The sequence below is a fragment of the Pan troglodytes genome, chromosome 19 (assembly GCF_028858775.2).
Source record: "Pan troglodytes isolate AG18354 chromosome 19, NHGRI_mPanTro3-v2.0_pri, whole genome shotgun sequence".
Taxonomy (NCBI): Eukaryota; Metazoa; Chordata; class Mammalia; order Primates; family Hominidae; genus Pan; species Pan troglodytes.
The window spans coordinates 15308422-15321089 of NC_072417.2; the positions used below are offsets into that span (position 1 = coordinate 15308422).

The window sequence follows — 12668 nt, forward strand, 5'->3', positions numbered from 1 at the left end:
AGTTGCAGAATACAAGATCAAAACCAAAATCAGTTGTATTTCTATGTACTAGCAATGAACAATCCAAAAATGAAATTAAGAAGACAATGTCACTTATAACAGCATCAAAAAGAATAAAATACTTGGGAACAAATTTAACCAAAGAAGTGCAAGACCTATATATTGAAAACTATTATAAATACTGTTAAAAGAAATTAAAGGGCCGGGCGCAGTGGCTCACGCCTGTAATCCCAGCACTTTGGGAGGCCGAGGCGGACAGATCATGAGGTCAGGAGTTTGAGACCAACCTGGCCAATATGGTGAAACCCCGTCTCTACCAAAATTACAAAAATTAGCCTGGCGTGGTGGCAGGCGCCTGTAGTCGCAGCTACTTCAGAGGCTGAGGCAAAAGAACTGCTTGAACCTGGGAGGTGGAAGTTGCAGTGAGCCAAGATCACGCCACTGTTCTCCAGCCTGGGTGACAGAGCAAGACTCTGTCAAGAAAGAAAAGAAAAGAAACAAAGAAGGAAGGAAGGAAAGAAAAGAAAAGAAAAGAAGAAAAGAAAATAAAAGAAGTACTACAAAGCTACAGTAATCGAGACAATATGATACTGGCATAAGGATAGACATATAGATCAATGAAACAAAACTGAGAATCCAGAAGTAAGTCCATACATGTACAGTCAATGATTTTTAACAAGGGTGCCAAGATCATTCAATGGGGAGACAGTCTTTTTTTTTTTTTTTTTTTTTTTTTTTTTTTTTTTTTTTTGAGACAGAGTCTTGCTCTGTTGCCCAGGCTTGGGAGTGCAATGGCCCGATCTCGGCTCACTGCAAGCTCCGCCTCCCGGGCTCAGACCATTCTCCTGCCTCAGCCTCCCGAGTAGCTGGGACTATAGGCGCCCACCACTATACCCGGCTAATTTTTTTTTTGTATTTTTAGTAGAGGGGTTTCACCGTGTTAGCCAGGATGGTCTCAATCTCCTGACCTCGTGATCCGCCTGCCTCAGCCTCCCAAAGTGCTGGGATCACAGGCGTGAGCCACTGCACCCAGCAGGTCTTTTCAACAAATGGTGCTGGAAGAACTAACTGACTATCCATATGCAAAAGCATGGATTTGGACTTCTACTTCACATCACATACAAAAATTAACTCAAAATGGACCACAGACCTAAAAATGTAAGAGCTGGCACTATAAACTTTCATGCTTCAAAGAACACCAATGAAGGACATGAAAAGACAATCCAATGGGAGAAAATATTTTCAAATCATGTATCTGATGTTTCTAGTACCTAGAATATTAAAAAGGACCCTTACAACTCAACAATAAAAAGACAAATAGAGCCAGGCACAGTGGCTCATGCCTGTAATCCTAGCACTTTGGGAGGCCGAGGCGGGAGGATCACCTGAGGTTAGGAGTTCGAGACCGGCCTGGCCAACATGGCAAAACCCCATCTCTTTAATAAAAATACAAAAATTAGCCGGGCATGGTGGCGCGTGCCTGTAATCCCAGCTACTTGGGAGGCTGAGGCAAGATAATTGCTGGAACCCGGGAGGCGGAAGCTGCAGTGAGCCAAGATCACACCAGTATAAAAAGACAAATAGAGCTGGGTTCAGTGGCACACACCTGTAGTCCCAGCTACTTGAGAAGCTGAGGCAGGAGTATCACTGGAGCCCAGGAGTTCTAGGCTGATATAGTGCACCATGATCCCATCTGCACTCCAGCCTGGGAAACACCACAAGACAAACCCACCCCACACACACACCCCACCCTCGTCTCAAAAAAAAATTAAACCCCTAAAATATATTAAACAAAAGACATATCCCAATTTTAGAATGTGCAAAGAACTTGAATAAACATTGCATCAAAAAAGACATACAAATGGCCAATTATCTCATGGAAATATGCTCAGCATCACTAATCATTAGAAAAATACCAATGAAAACCACAGGGTACCACTTCACACCCACTAGAATGGCTATAACTAAAATAATGCACAATAACAAGTGTTGGTGAGGATGTGGAAAAATTGGTGGAACCCTCACACATGGCTTGTAGGGATGTAAAATGGTGCAGTTTCTGTGGAAAACAGTTTGTCGGTTGCTCAAAATGTTAAACATACAGTTATCATAGAACCTATAAATTCCTCTGCCAGCATATACTCCTAAGTATATAACTAAAAGAAATGAAAACATGGTGTGGTCACTTTAGCCCAAAGACTCTCAGGTTTATTTTGTGGGCCCTTTGGACTGTAACTCCATGAGATCGGTACGGCGCAAGCCACTAGGACTGTTTTTTGTTTTGTTTTGTTTTTGTTTTTGTTTTTGTTTTGAGACAGTCTTGCTCTGTCGCTCAGGCTGGAGTGCAGTGGCGTGATCTCGGCTCACTGTAACCTCTGCCTCCCAGGCTCAAGCGATTCTCCTGCCTCAGCCTCCCCAGTAGCCGGGATTACAAGCGCGCCCCACCACGCCTGGCTAATTTTTGTATTTTTTAGTAGAGAATGAGTTTCACCATGTTGGCCAGGCTGGTCTTGAACTCCTAACCTCATGATCCGCCCGCCTCAGCCTCCCAAAGTGCCAAACGGTTTTTGGGGGGTTTTTTTTTGGCTTTTGGGGGGGTTTTTTTGCTGACTTTCTTGTTTTGTTTGTTGCTTGCCACGCTGCCATCAAGTGCTCACTGTCGCAAAAGAACCGTCCCCATGCAGCACTGTACTTTTCTTTTCCCTTCTGCCGTCAACCTCGGAGTAGCTTCGCTCCCAGAAGGCCTCAAAGCGCGACCAAAGAGCGTGACAGAGCGCTTTACGACAGTTGCTTTGAGGCAGTACCGGAGGAGAAAGATGGCGGCTACCTTACTAGCTGCTCGGGGAGCCGGGCCAGCACCGGCTTGGGGGCCGGAGGCCTTCACTCCAGACTGGGAAAGCCGAGAAGTCTCCACTGGGGTGAGGAAGGAGTCGGGGTTCATAGGACGTGCACAAGGCCTGACGCGATAAAGCCTGAGTGGGGTTGAGAGATCTGGCAGGGGTGGAGGGGAGGTGGAATGTGTTGTGCTCCAGGAATGGGGAGAGGTACCCCGAGGATGGTGGAGTGGTGCGGTAGCTTCGTAGTGGGAGGTGGAGGGTGGGCTGAAGTTTGAAATTCTGAAATCCTGCGAGGCTAGTGAAGATCTTGGGCTTAAGTACGGGATGAGTCTTTTGAGATTTGAGGGTTGGCATTCTGGTATTCTGCGGGGTGCTGAGGCCCCTATAAGATTTGAAAATGGTTCAGCGACGCACAGATTTTGTATTTTGGGAACTAGGTAGAGAGATCATTGAGGTTTGTGTCTGCTGCAGAATGTAGACTTACTCCTTTTTCCCTTTTCCCAGACCACTATCATGGCCGTGCAATTTGACGGGGGCGTGGTTCTGGGGGCGGACTCCAGAACAACCACTGGGTGAGCTCAGGACAGATTTGTGAAAGGTCTTCCCATCTTCCTTTTCCTTTCCTGCCTGCCAGCCCACCCTGCCTGCCTCCACAGACCACTGTGGGAAGAGAGGTTTCTTCTCTCTCTGGAGATAAAGATTTGTCCCAACTTTTGTTACTTTCAGTTCCCCTCACTCGTTAGTGGAATCCTTACAAAAGTCTGTTCTCCAGCCCGCTTCAGTTTGGATGAGAATAAGCAATACTGGTGGCCAGGCACGGTGGCTCACGCCTGTAATCCCAGCACTTTGGGAGGCCGAGGTGGGTGGATCACCTGAGGTCAGGAGTTCGAGACCAGCCTGGCCAACATGGCGAAACCCCGTCTCTACTAAAAAATACAAAAATTAGCCGTGCGTGGCGGTGCGTGCCTGCAGTCCCAGCTACTTGGGAGGCTAGGGCTAGAGAATCGCTTGGACCCAGGAGGTGGATGTTGCAGTGAGCAGAGATCGCGTCACTGTACTCCAGCCTGGGCAACAGAGCGAGACTCCATCTCAAAGAAAAAGGAAAAAAAGGCAATACTGGACATCCTATCCCTGAGCCCTAAGAGAGTGGGTAGTGATGGGATGGAGGTGGAAGACAGGTGGGCTCCTTTCCTCACTATTCTGCCATCCTGCAGGTCCTACATCGCCAATCGAGTGACTGACAAGCTGACACCTATTCACGACCGCATTTTCTGCTGTCGCTCAGGCTCAGCTGCTGATACCCAGGCAGTAGCTGATGCTGTCACCTACCAGCTCGGTTTCCACAGGTGCTTGTGGGCAGGGGAGGGGCAAGTATCTGAAGGGAGTTGGAAGCTGAGGAGCTAAATAGCCTGACTTCTAGGTCTTGAAACTTTCTCTGTGACTTCCCTGACCCTCTAGCATTGAACTGAATGAGCCTCCACTGGTCCACACAGCAGCTAGCCTCTTTAAGGAGATGTGTTACCGATACCGGGAAGACCTGATGGCGGGAATCATCATCGCAGGCTGGGACCCTCAAGAAGGAGGGCAGGTCAGATCCCCACCCGACCAGAGCACACTTGAGCCAGGACTTTTATCCTCTCCCCAGCCATTTTCTTTTTCTTTCCAGTCTCTACCTCACTTATTCTTACTATTAACGTGCCTCAGACCAATAGCAGAATGGACAGGTGAATGTACATGTGTTGGAGGGAGGATATGACTGGTGACTCCTCTCCTTCTATCTGGCAGGTGTACTCAGTGCCTATGGGGGGTATGATGGTAAGGCAGTCCTTTGCCATTGGAGGCTCCGGGAGCTCCTACATCTATGGCTATGTTGATGCTACCTACCGGGAAGGCATGACCAAGGAAGAGTGTCTGCAATTCACTGCCAATGGTGAGAGCTTAGGCTTCTGGGCCTATGAGCTTCAACCCCAACTACCCAAGCCAGGCCAGCATTCCTCATTCCTTGCAGTGATCCCAGCATCTGAATGTGAACCCAGCTTTCTCCTTTTATCCACAGCTCTCGCTTTGGCCATGGAGCGGGATGGCTCCAGTGGAGGAGTGATCCGCCTGGCAGCCATTGCAGAGTCAGGGGTAGAGCGGCAAGTACTTTTGGGAGACCAGATACCCAAATTCGCCATTGCCACTTTACCACCCGCCTGAATCCTGGGATTCTAGTATGCAATAAGAGATGCCCTGTACTGATGCAAAATTTAATAAAGTTTGTCACAGAGAATCTTTGTACTTTGGGGTTCTTTTTTTTTTGACTTCAAGCCTGAATTTGTCTGGCCCATTCCTATTTGTAAAAACCATTGCACTGAACTCAGAGCAAGTTGGAGAGGAGATGAAAGGAGTTTATGAATGCTTTATTCCCCAATAAACTTTTACATGGGTGGTTTTCAAACCTCTTCTCCAAATTGCCTTCCCCCAAACTTCCTTTCCCCCACCATATCCAGGTCCTTGAACCACTGGATTGTGGTTGGTGTTGGAGGTACCAGCAACACCCACTCCCTATTCAAGCCCAAGGTGGAACTCGGAATTCTGACTAAAACTGGAGTCACCTTCCTTCAGCCTGCTTCCTGCCAGTCATCCTGGGTGACTACTGTCCCTAAGGCCACAAAGACCAGCCTCCTCCAGCCCAGCCTCATGGTCCCCTCTCTCCACACTTAACCTCTGTTACCTCACCTTGTGGTCAGCAGTAGCACTGTGACTTCCTTGGCTTTTGGGAGAAAGGTGGGCCTTGTCTGCAAATGGAATTTAAGATGAATGATGAGTGGGAGAACAAAACCACTGGGAGTGGTTTGGCCAGCTCTGGAAGCCACCATTCCCATGGTAGGGGGTGTGATCAACCTCTTGGATGAGAGGCTGAAAATAGACTCTGGCCCTTCCGAAGCTGTCCCCACTCAAGCCAGGGACATAAAGGAGCTCAATAGCTGGGACTACAGGTGTGTGTCACCTCACCTCAGGCTAATTTTATTATTATGTATTTTTTAGAGACAGTCTCGCTCTGTCATCCAGGCAGCAGTGTCACTGTCATAGCTCACTGTAACCTCAAACTCGTGGGCTTAAGTGATTCTCCTGCCTCAGCCTACCAGTGTGCTGGGATTATAGGCATGAGCCACTGTGCCCATCCTTTTTTTATTTTATTTAGTTATTTATTTTATTTTTTTTGAGATGGAGTCTCACTGTTGCCCGGGCTGGAGTGCAGTAGCCTGGTCTTGGCTCACTGCAACCTCCGCCTCCCAGGTTCTGGCGATTCTCTTGTCTCAGCCTCCCAAGTAAGTGGGATTATAGGCTCGCACCACTGTGCCTGGCTAGTTTTTGTGTTTTTAGTAGAGATGGGGTTTTGCCAAGTTGACCAGGCTGATCTTGAACTCCTGACCTCAGGTGATCCACCCACCTCAGCCTCCAAAAGTTCTGGGATTACAGGCATGAGCCACCACACCCAGCCTTAAATATTTTTTAGAGACAAGGTCTCCCTATGTTGCCCAAGCTGGTCTTGAAGTGGCCTCAAGAGATCCTCTTGCCTCAGCCTCTTGAGTAGCTGGGATTATAGGCGTGAGCCACTGCACCCAGCTCTTTTTAAATAAATTTTTTTTTTTTTTTGAGACAGTGTTTCACTCTTATTGCCCAGGCTGGAATGCGATGGCGTGATCTTGGCTCACTGCAACCTGCACATCCCGGATTCAAGCAATTCTCCTGTCTCAGCCTCCCGAGTAGCTGGGATTACAGGCATGCGCCACCACGTTCAGCTAATTTTGTATTTTTAGTAGAGATGGAGTTTCTCCACTTTGGTCAGGCTGGTCTCAAACTCCCGACCTCAGGTGATCCACCTGCCTCGGCCTCCCAAATTTTTTTTTTCTTTTAAGACAGAGTCTGGCTCTGTCCCCCAGGCTGGAGTGCAGTGGTGTGATCTCGGCTCACTGCAACCTCCACCTCCTGGGTTCAAGTGATTCTCCTGCCTCAGCCTCCTGAGTAGCTGGGATTATAGGCGTCCACCACCACGTCTGGCTAATTTTTTTGTATTTTTAGTAGAGACAGGGTTCCACCAAGTCGGCCAGGCTGGTCTCGAACTCCTGACCTCAGGTGATCCACCTGCCCAGGCCTCCCAAAGTGCTGGGATTACAGGCATGAGCCACCGCGCCCAGCCTAAAATTCATTTTTTAGATCAGTTTTAGGTTCACAGCAAAATTGAGTCAAAAATACAGATATTTCCCATGTGCTCCTCTCCCCACGTGGGCAACCTCCCCCACTGTCAACATTCTGCACCAGAGATGGCCATTTGTTGGAACTAGTAAACCTGCACTGACACATCACTCCCAGATTTCCACATGGCTGCTCATCATTCAGCTCTTAGCTCAAATGTCACCTCATCAGAAAGGCCTTTCCCAACCACCTGAAACTGAAGAATCACCACCCCCCAATCCCACTCTCACATGACCCTGTTTCATTTTCTTCAAAGCAGCACACATCACCATCTTGGGTTCTGCTTAGCTGTTACCTGTGTATGATTGTCTCCCTCCCTCTACTAGCAAGTCAGTTCAGTGAGAAGAGAGAATTGTTCCTTCCTGGTTCATTGATACATCCTCCATGCCTGGCAGGGGTGGACACTCGGCATTTACTGAATGAATATGCTTTCTCATCCCATCTGCTATCCTGCCCTGCCCCCAGCCACCCCAGCCTGCCTTCACCACACTCAACCCCGAAGCTTGACGTCAGCCAATTCTTACTTTCCCGCTTGTCACACCTGGGCTCTGCGTTAGGTCAGCTGCCTCATATTCATCATTCGTGTGTCTCACTCCCACCGTAGACAACACTTCCCATCTCAGCCCCATAACCCAGCCCTGCAGCCTTGGCCCCATCTACACCCCCAGCAAACACACACACACAGCACTTAGCAACTATGAACACATTTAATGAGAAGGTTAGAAAGGACTTGGGGAGGTGGACATTAGGATCGCTGAGAAATCTGGGGAAGGAAGCTTGCTAAGCCTTCCTGGAGGGTCAGCTCCTCGCCATCCCCTTCAAATGGTGGAGTCATTGGCCGATGCTATGTCATGCAGCTGGTGGCGGAAGGAGAGTCGGGCTTTCCTGCTGAAGTAGGCACCAGGCCCTGGCAAGGGTACCCCTCCCTCAGCCATGATGGGGGCTATAGCTGGACTGGGATCTGGAGGGGCAGCAGGACTCAGGCCTAAAAGATTGGAGGAGGAAGAAGGAAGTTGTAGGTCAGGGTTCACCTCCTCCCTCACCCCCAACCCAGGGTTGAGGAGGGAAGAAGCAAGGGAAGACACCTGGGGCCTGGGGGCTGGTGAGGAGTGTTGGTGGCAGCAGCAGGGGGAGGGAGAGGGGCTGTTGCAGAGCAAGCAGGGCTGGCTCGCACACACGTGACCTGTGCATTTGCATAGGATCCTCCGACTCAGAAGGGCCACCATGCTTGGCATAGGTCTCTGCTGTCACCATCTTGAAATTCTTAATTTTTTTTTTTTTTTGAGACAGAGTCTCACTCTGTTGCCCAGGCTGGAGTACAATGGCACTATTTCGGCTCACTGCAACCTCCACCTCCCGGGTTCAAGTGATTCTCCTGCCTCAGCCTCCCGAGTAGCTGGGATTACAGGCGCCCGCCACCACACCCGGCTAATTTTTTGTATTTTTAGTAGAGATGGGTTTCACCGTGTTAGCCAGGATGGTCTCCATCCCCTGACCTCCCGATCTACCCACCTTGGCCTCCCAAAGTGCTAGGATTACAGGCATGAGCCACCGTACCCGGCCAAAATTCTTAAATTGTTAACAAGGGGCCCCACTTGGTCATTTCGAACTGGGCCCTACAAAGTATTTAGCCTGTCCTGTGAGGACTTCGGTGATCCATCTCCCACCCAGGGAGACAGATGATCCTTTTCCCTTTGCTGGTTTGAGCATTTCTCTCCCCGCCATGCAGTTGTCTCTCTGTCTGCCTGACAGCCCCGCTTTACCCTCAGTCTACTCCGTACCTGCTCCTCTTTCAGTCCCCCGCTGCCTCCGGCACCCGCACCATGGGAAACACCATGCCCCCTTCAGACCCATCTCAACAGTGGAGGCGATCAGAGCTGGGAATGGCCAGGAGGGCCCCCGGGAAAGGGGTGTGGTTTCCAAGCCCCCCCACCATGGGCAAAACTACCACTTAGCCTCAGACCGCCTGGTGATTACAGGCGCCAGGGATGGAAAGGGGAGAGGAGGGAGGAAGAAAGGGGTGGGGGTACACTCCCATTCAGACACCTATTTTTATGCCCCATTAATTTGGGGGTCCTTTCTGATCCCCATGGAGAAGCAGGAGGTGGTTGGGAGAGGTGGCACAGCAGGGACAGACGCAGAGGTGCTGTGACAGACAGATGCAGTCACATTTCACTATGGCAATGCCCGACAACTTGGCGCCAGGCTGGACACCGCTGGGGATTCCTTTGTATTTTAGAATGAGAATTGAAGTGCCCAAGATGTAAACTTTCAAAGAATACTCTATTTTTTTAGAATAAGAAACTTTATTATTCAGGGAGATGTTAGATTCTCATTAAATGGTCTGATAGTTCCTGTCCCCCGTTATGAAGATGATTGTAATTGATTAATTATGCTGTGTCAGGTAAATGCTAGAGACTTTTACATGTTATCTCATTTCACTTAATCACGTCAAAGATCTTTTTTTGGGGGGACAGAGTCTCACTCTCTCGCCCAGGGTGGAGTGTAGTGGCGCAATCTCGGCTCACTGCAACTCTGCCTCCTGGGTTGAAGTGATTTTCCTGCCTCAGCCTCCCGAGTACCTGGGACTACAGGTGTACACCACCATGTCCAGCTAATTTTTTTGTATTTTTAGTAGAGATGGGGTTTCACCATGTTAGCCAGGCTAGTCTCGAACTCCTGACCTCAGGCAATCCACCCGCCTTGTCCTCCCAAAGTGCTGGGATTACAGGTGTGAGCCACCGCACCCGGCCTCAAAGATCTTTTGAGGTAAGTCCCTCACTGGTTAGGTAAGTCTATCCTGGTTTTACAGATGTGAAAAAGCAGGCACTGAGAGGTAAGGTGATTTGCCCAAGGTCACGCAGGCAGTTATTAGCCGAGTAGGAACCATGCCCGGCTCACAACCCTCACCTTGAGTCAGTCTGACCCCAAAAATCTATTGTTTTTTTTTATTTTTTATTTTATTTTTTTTTGAGACAGAGTCTCGCTCTGTCACTCAGGCTGGAGTGCAGTGGCGCGGTCTTGGCTCACTGCAAGCTCCGCCTCCCGGGTCCACGCCATTCTCCTGCCTCAGCCTCCTGAGTAGCTAGGACTACAGGCGCCCACCACCACACCCGGCTAATTTTTTTTGTATTTTTAGTAGAGATGGGGTTTCACCGTGTTAGCCAGGATGGTCTCGATCTCCTGACCTGGTGATCCGGCCACCTCGGCCTCCCAAAGTGCTGGGATTACAGGTGTGAGACACAGCACCCGGCCTTTTTTTAATTTTTGAGATGGAGTCTTGCTCTGTTGTCCAGGCTGGATTACAGTGGTGCAATCTCGTCTCACTGCAACCTCCGTCTCCAGGGCTCAAGCGAGTCTCCTGTCCCAGCCTCCCAAGTAGCTGGGATTACAGGCACCCGCCACCATCCCCAGCCACATTTTGTATTTTTAGTAGAGATGGGCTTTCACCACGTTGGCCAGGCTGTTCTCCAACTCCTGACCTCAAGTGATCTGCCTGCCTCAGCCTCCCAAAGTGCTGGGATTACAGGCATCAGCCACCACACCCAGCCCAGAATCTACTCTTTTAACCAGTACACTGAGCTTCTGAAGCATGTCCCCAAGCAAGCATCGATGCCCTCAGCCAGTTTGGGGTGGCCAGAGCCAAGGCTGGGAGCATCTAGTCAAGAGCATCCTAGCCAAGGACTCTAAGTGCTCTTAAGTAAAGCTGTGGAAGTGCTGTGTTTTTTTTCTTTTTTTTTTTTTTTTTTGAGATGGAGTCTCGCTCTGTCGCCCAGGCTGGAGTGCAGTGACACGATCTCAGCTCACTGCAACCTCCGCCTCCCAGGTTCACGCCATTCTCCTGCCTCAGCCTCCCAAGTAGCTGGGACTACAGGTGCCCGCCACCACGCCTGGCTAATTTTTTGTATTTTTAATAGAGACAGGGTTTCACTGTGTTAGCCAGGATGGTCTCGATATCGTGACCTCGTGATCTGCCCTCCTCAGCCTCGCAAAGTGCTGGGATTCCAAGCGTGAGCCACTGCGCCCAGCCACAAGTGCTGTTTCATCATTCCCTGAGGGTGCCACAACGTGGGGAATGTTAGGTTGCTGATTACAGGGTACTGCCTGAGTTACACAGAAATGTTTCTTTCTTTTTTTTTTTTTTTTTTTTGAGACAGAGTCTCACTCTGTCACCAGGCCGGAGTGTAGTGGCACTGTCCCGGCTCACTGCAATTTCTGACTCCCTGGTTCAAATGATTCTCCTGCCTCAGCCTCCCAAGTAGCACACATCACCACACTCAGCTAATTTTTTGTATTTTTAGTAGAGACGGGGTTCACCATGTTAGCCTAGATGGTCTCGATCTCCTGACCTTGTGATCTGCCCGCCTCGGCCTCCCAAAGTGCTGGGATTACAGGTGTGAGCCACCATGCCCCGCCTTCTTTTTCTTTCAATGAACTTTATTGAAGCAAAAATGCACATGCAATGTAATGCACACATCTTAACGTACAGTTCCATGAGTATTACCAAGTGTATGCTCCTATGCAATCACCACTCCTATCAAAATACAGGGCATTCTTATCATCCTGGAATGTTCCCTCACGTGTCCCTTTACAGGCAATCTTTTCCCTACACCCTGCCACAAGCAACTACTGATCTGATTTCCATCACTATAGATTGTTTTTGCCTGTTTTATAAGTTTAAGACCGGGTGCGGTGGCTCACGCCTGTAATCCCAGCACTTTAGGCCAAGGAGGGCGGATCATTTGAGGTCAGGAGTTCGATGCCAGCCTGACCAACATGGAGGAACCCCGTCTCTACTAAAAATACAAAAAATTAGCTAGGCGTGGTGGCGGGTGCCTGTAATCCCAGCTACTCAGGAGGCTGAGGCAGGAGAGAACCCGGGAGGCGGAGGTTGCAGTGAGCCGAGATCGCGCCATTGCACTCCAGCCTGGGCAACAACAGCGAAACTCTGTCTCAAAAAAAAAAAAAAATTAGCAAAAGGCCGGGAACGGTGGCTCACGCCTGTAATCCCAGCACTTTGGGAGGCTGAGGAGGGCGGATCACTTGAGGTCTGGAGTTTGAGACCAGCCCGGCCAACATGGTGAAACCCCGTCTCTACTAAAAATACAAAAATTAGCCGGAAATCCCTTGAACCTGGAAGGGGGAGGTTGCAGTGAGCCGAGATCACACCACTGCACTCCAGCATGGGCGACAAGAGCGAGACTCTGGCCGGGCGCGGTGGCTCACGCCTGGAATCCCAGTACTTTGGAAGGCCGAGGAGGGCGGATCACGAGGTCAAGAGATCAAGACCATCCTGGATAACACGGTGAGACCCCGTTTCTACTAAAAATACAAAAAAAATTAGCCGGGCGTGGTGGCGGACGCTTGTAGTCCCAGCTACTCAGGAGGCTGAGGCAGAAGAATGGCGTGAACCTGGGAGGCGGAGCTTGCAGTGAGCCGAGATCGCGCCACTGCACTCCAGCCTGGGCAACAGAGCAAGACTCCATCTCAAAAAAAGAAAAAAAAAAAGAGCGAGACTCCGTCTCAAAAAAGTAAAAATAAAAATAAATAAAAAATAGCAAAAGACTGACTAGGCACTTTATAAAAGAA

The 12668-nt window shown here is 49.6% G+C and overlaps 2 protein-coding genes across 3 annotated transcripts; one reads left to right on the forward strand and one right to left on the reverse strand.

The window, feature by feature from the left end:
- Nucleotides 1-2611: 2611 nt before the first annotated feature.
- On the forward strand, nucleotides 2612-5109 carry PSMB6 (proteasome 20S subunit beta 6). 2 transcript variants are annotated; one of them, XM_511290.7, is made up of 6 exons: nucleotides 2612-2918; nucleotides 3342-3409; nucleotides 4052-4183; nucleotides 4296-4425; nucleotides 4623-4767; nucleotides 4894-5109. In XM_511290.7, exons 1-6 carry the CDS (start codon nucleotides 2679-2681, stop codon nucleotides 5034-5036), a joined length of 858 nt encoding a protein of 285 aa, XP_511290.3. In that variant the 5' UTR covers nucleotides 2612-2678; the 3' UTR covers nucleotides 5037-5109. The 2 variants fall into 2 exon arrangements, with proteins under 2 accessions (XP_511290.3, XP_003952995.1); XM_003952946.4 differs by having other exon boundaries at nucleotides 2769-2918; nucleotides 4874-5080.
- A 2668-nt stretch (nucleotides 5110-7777) lies between these two features.
- On the reverse strand, nucleotides 7778-8974 carry C19H17orf114 (chromosome 19 C17orf114 homolog). The gene is made up of 2 exons (XM_054671075.2): nucleotides 8861-8974; nucleotides 7778-8064 (listed from the first exon to the last, which is right to left on the reverse strand). Exons 1-2 carry the CDS (start codon nucleotides 8931-8933, stop codon nucleotides 7898-7900), a joined length of 240 nt encoding a protein of 79 aa, XP_054527050.1. The 5' UTR covers nucleotides 8934-8974; the 3' UTR covers nucleotides 7778-7897.
- Between the last annotated feature and the right edge of the window lie 3694 nt (nucleotides 8975-12668).

Coding starts and splice junctions, on each gene's coding strand:
- PSMB6 (XM_511290.7), top strand. CDS start 2,679: ATGCAGCACTGTACTTTTCTTTTCCCTTCTGCCGTCAACCTCGGAGTA. Junction 3,410..4,051: donor GACTCCAGAACAACCACTGG/GTGAGCTCAGGA, acceptor GCCATCCTGCAG/GTCCTACATCGCCAATCGAG. Junction 4,426..4,622: donor ACCCTCAAGAAGGAGGGCAG/GTCAGATCCCCA, acceptor TCTATCTGGCAG/GTGTACTCAGTGCCTATGGG.
- C19H17orf114 (XM_054671075.2), bottom strand. CDS start 8,933: ATGGGTCTGAAGGGGGCATGGTGTTTCCCATGGTGCGGGTGCCGGAGG. Junction 8,065..8,860: donor GGGGACTGAAAGAGGAGCAG/GTACGGAGTAGA, acceptor CCAATCTTTTAG/GCCTGAGTCCTGCTGCCCCT.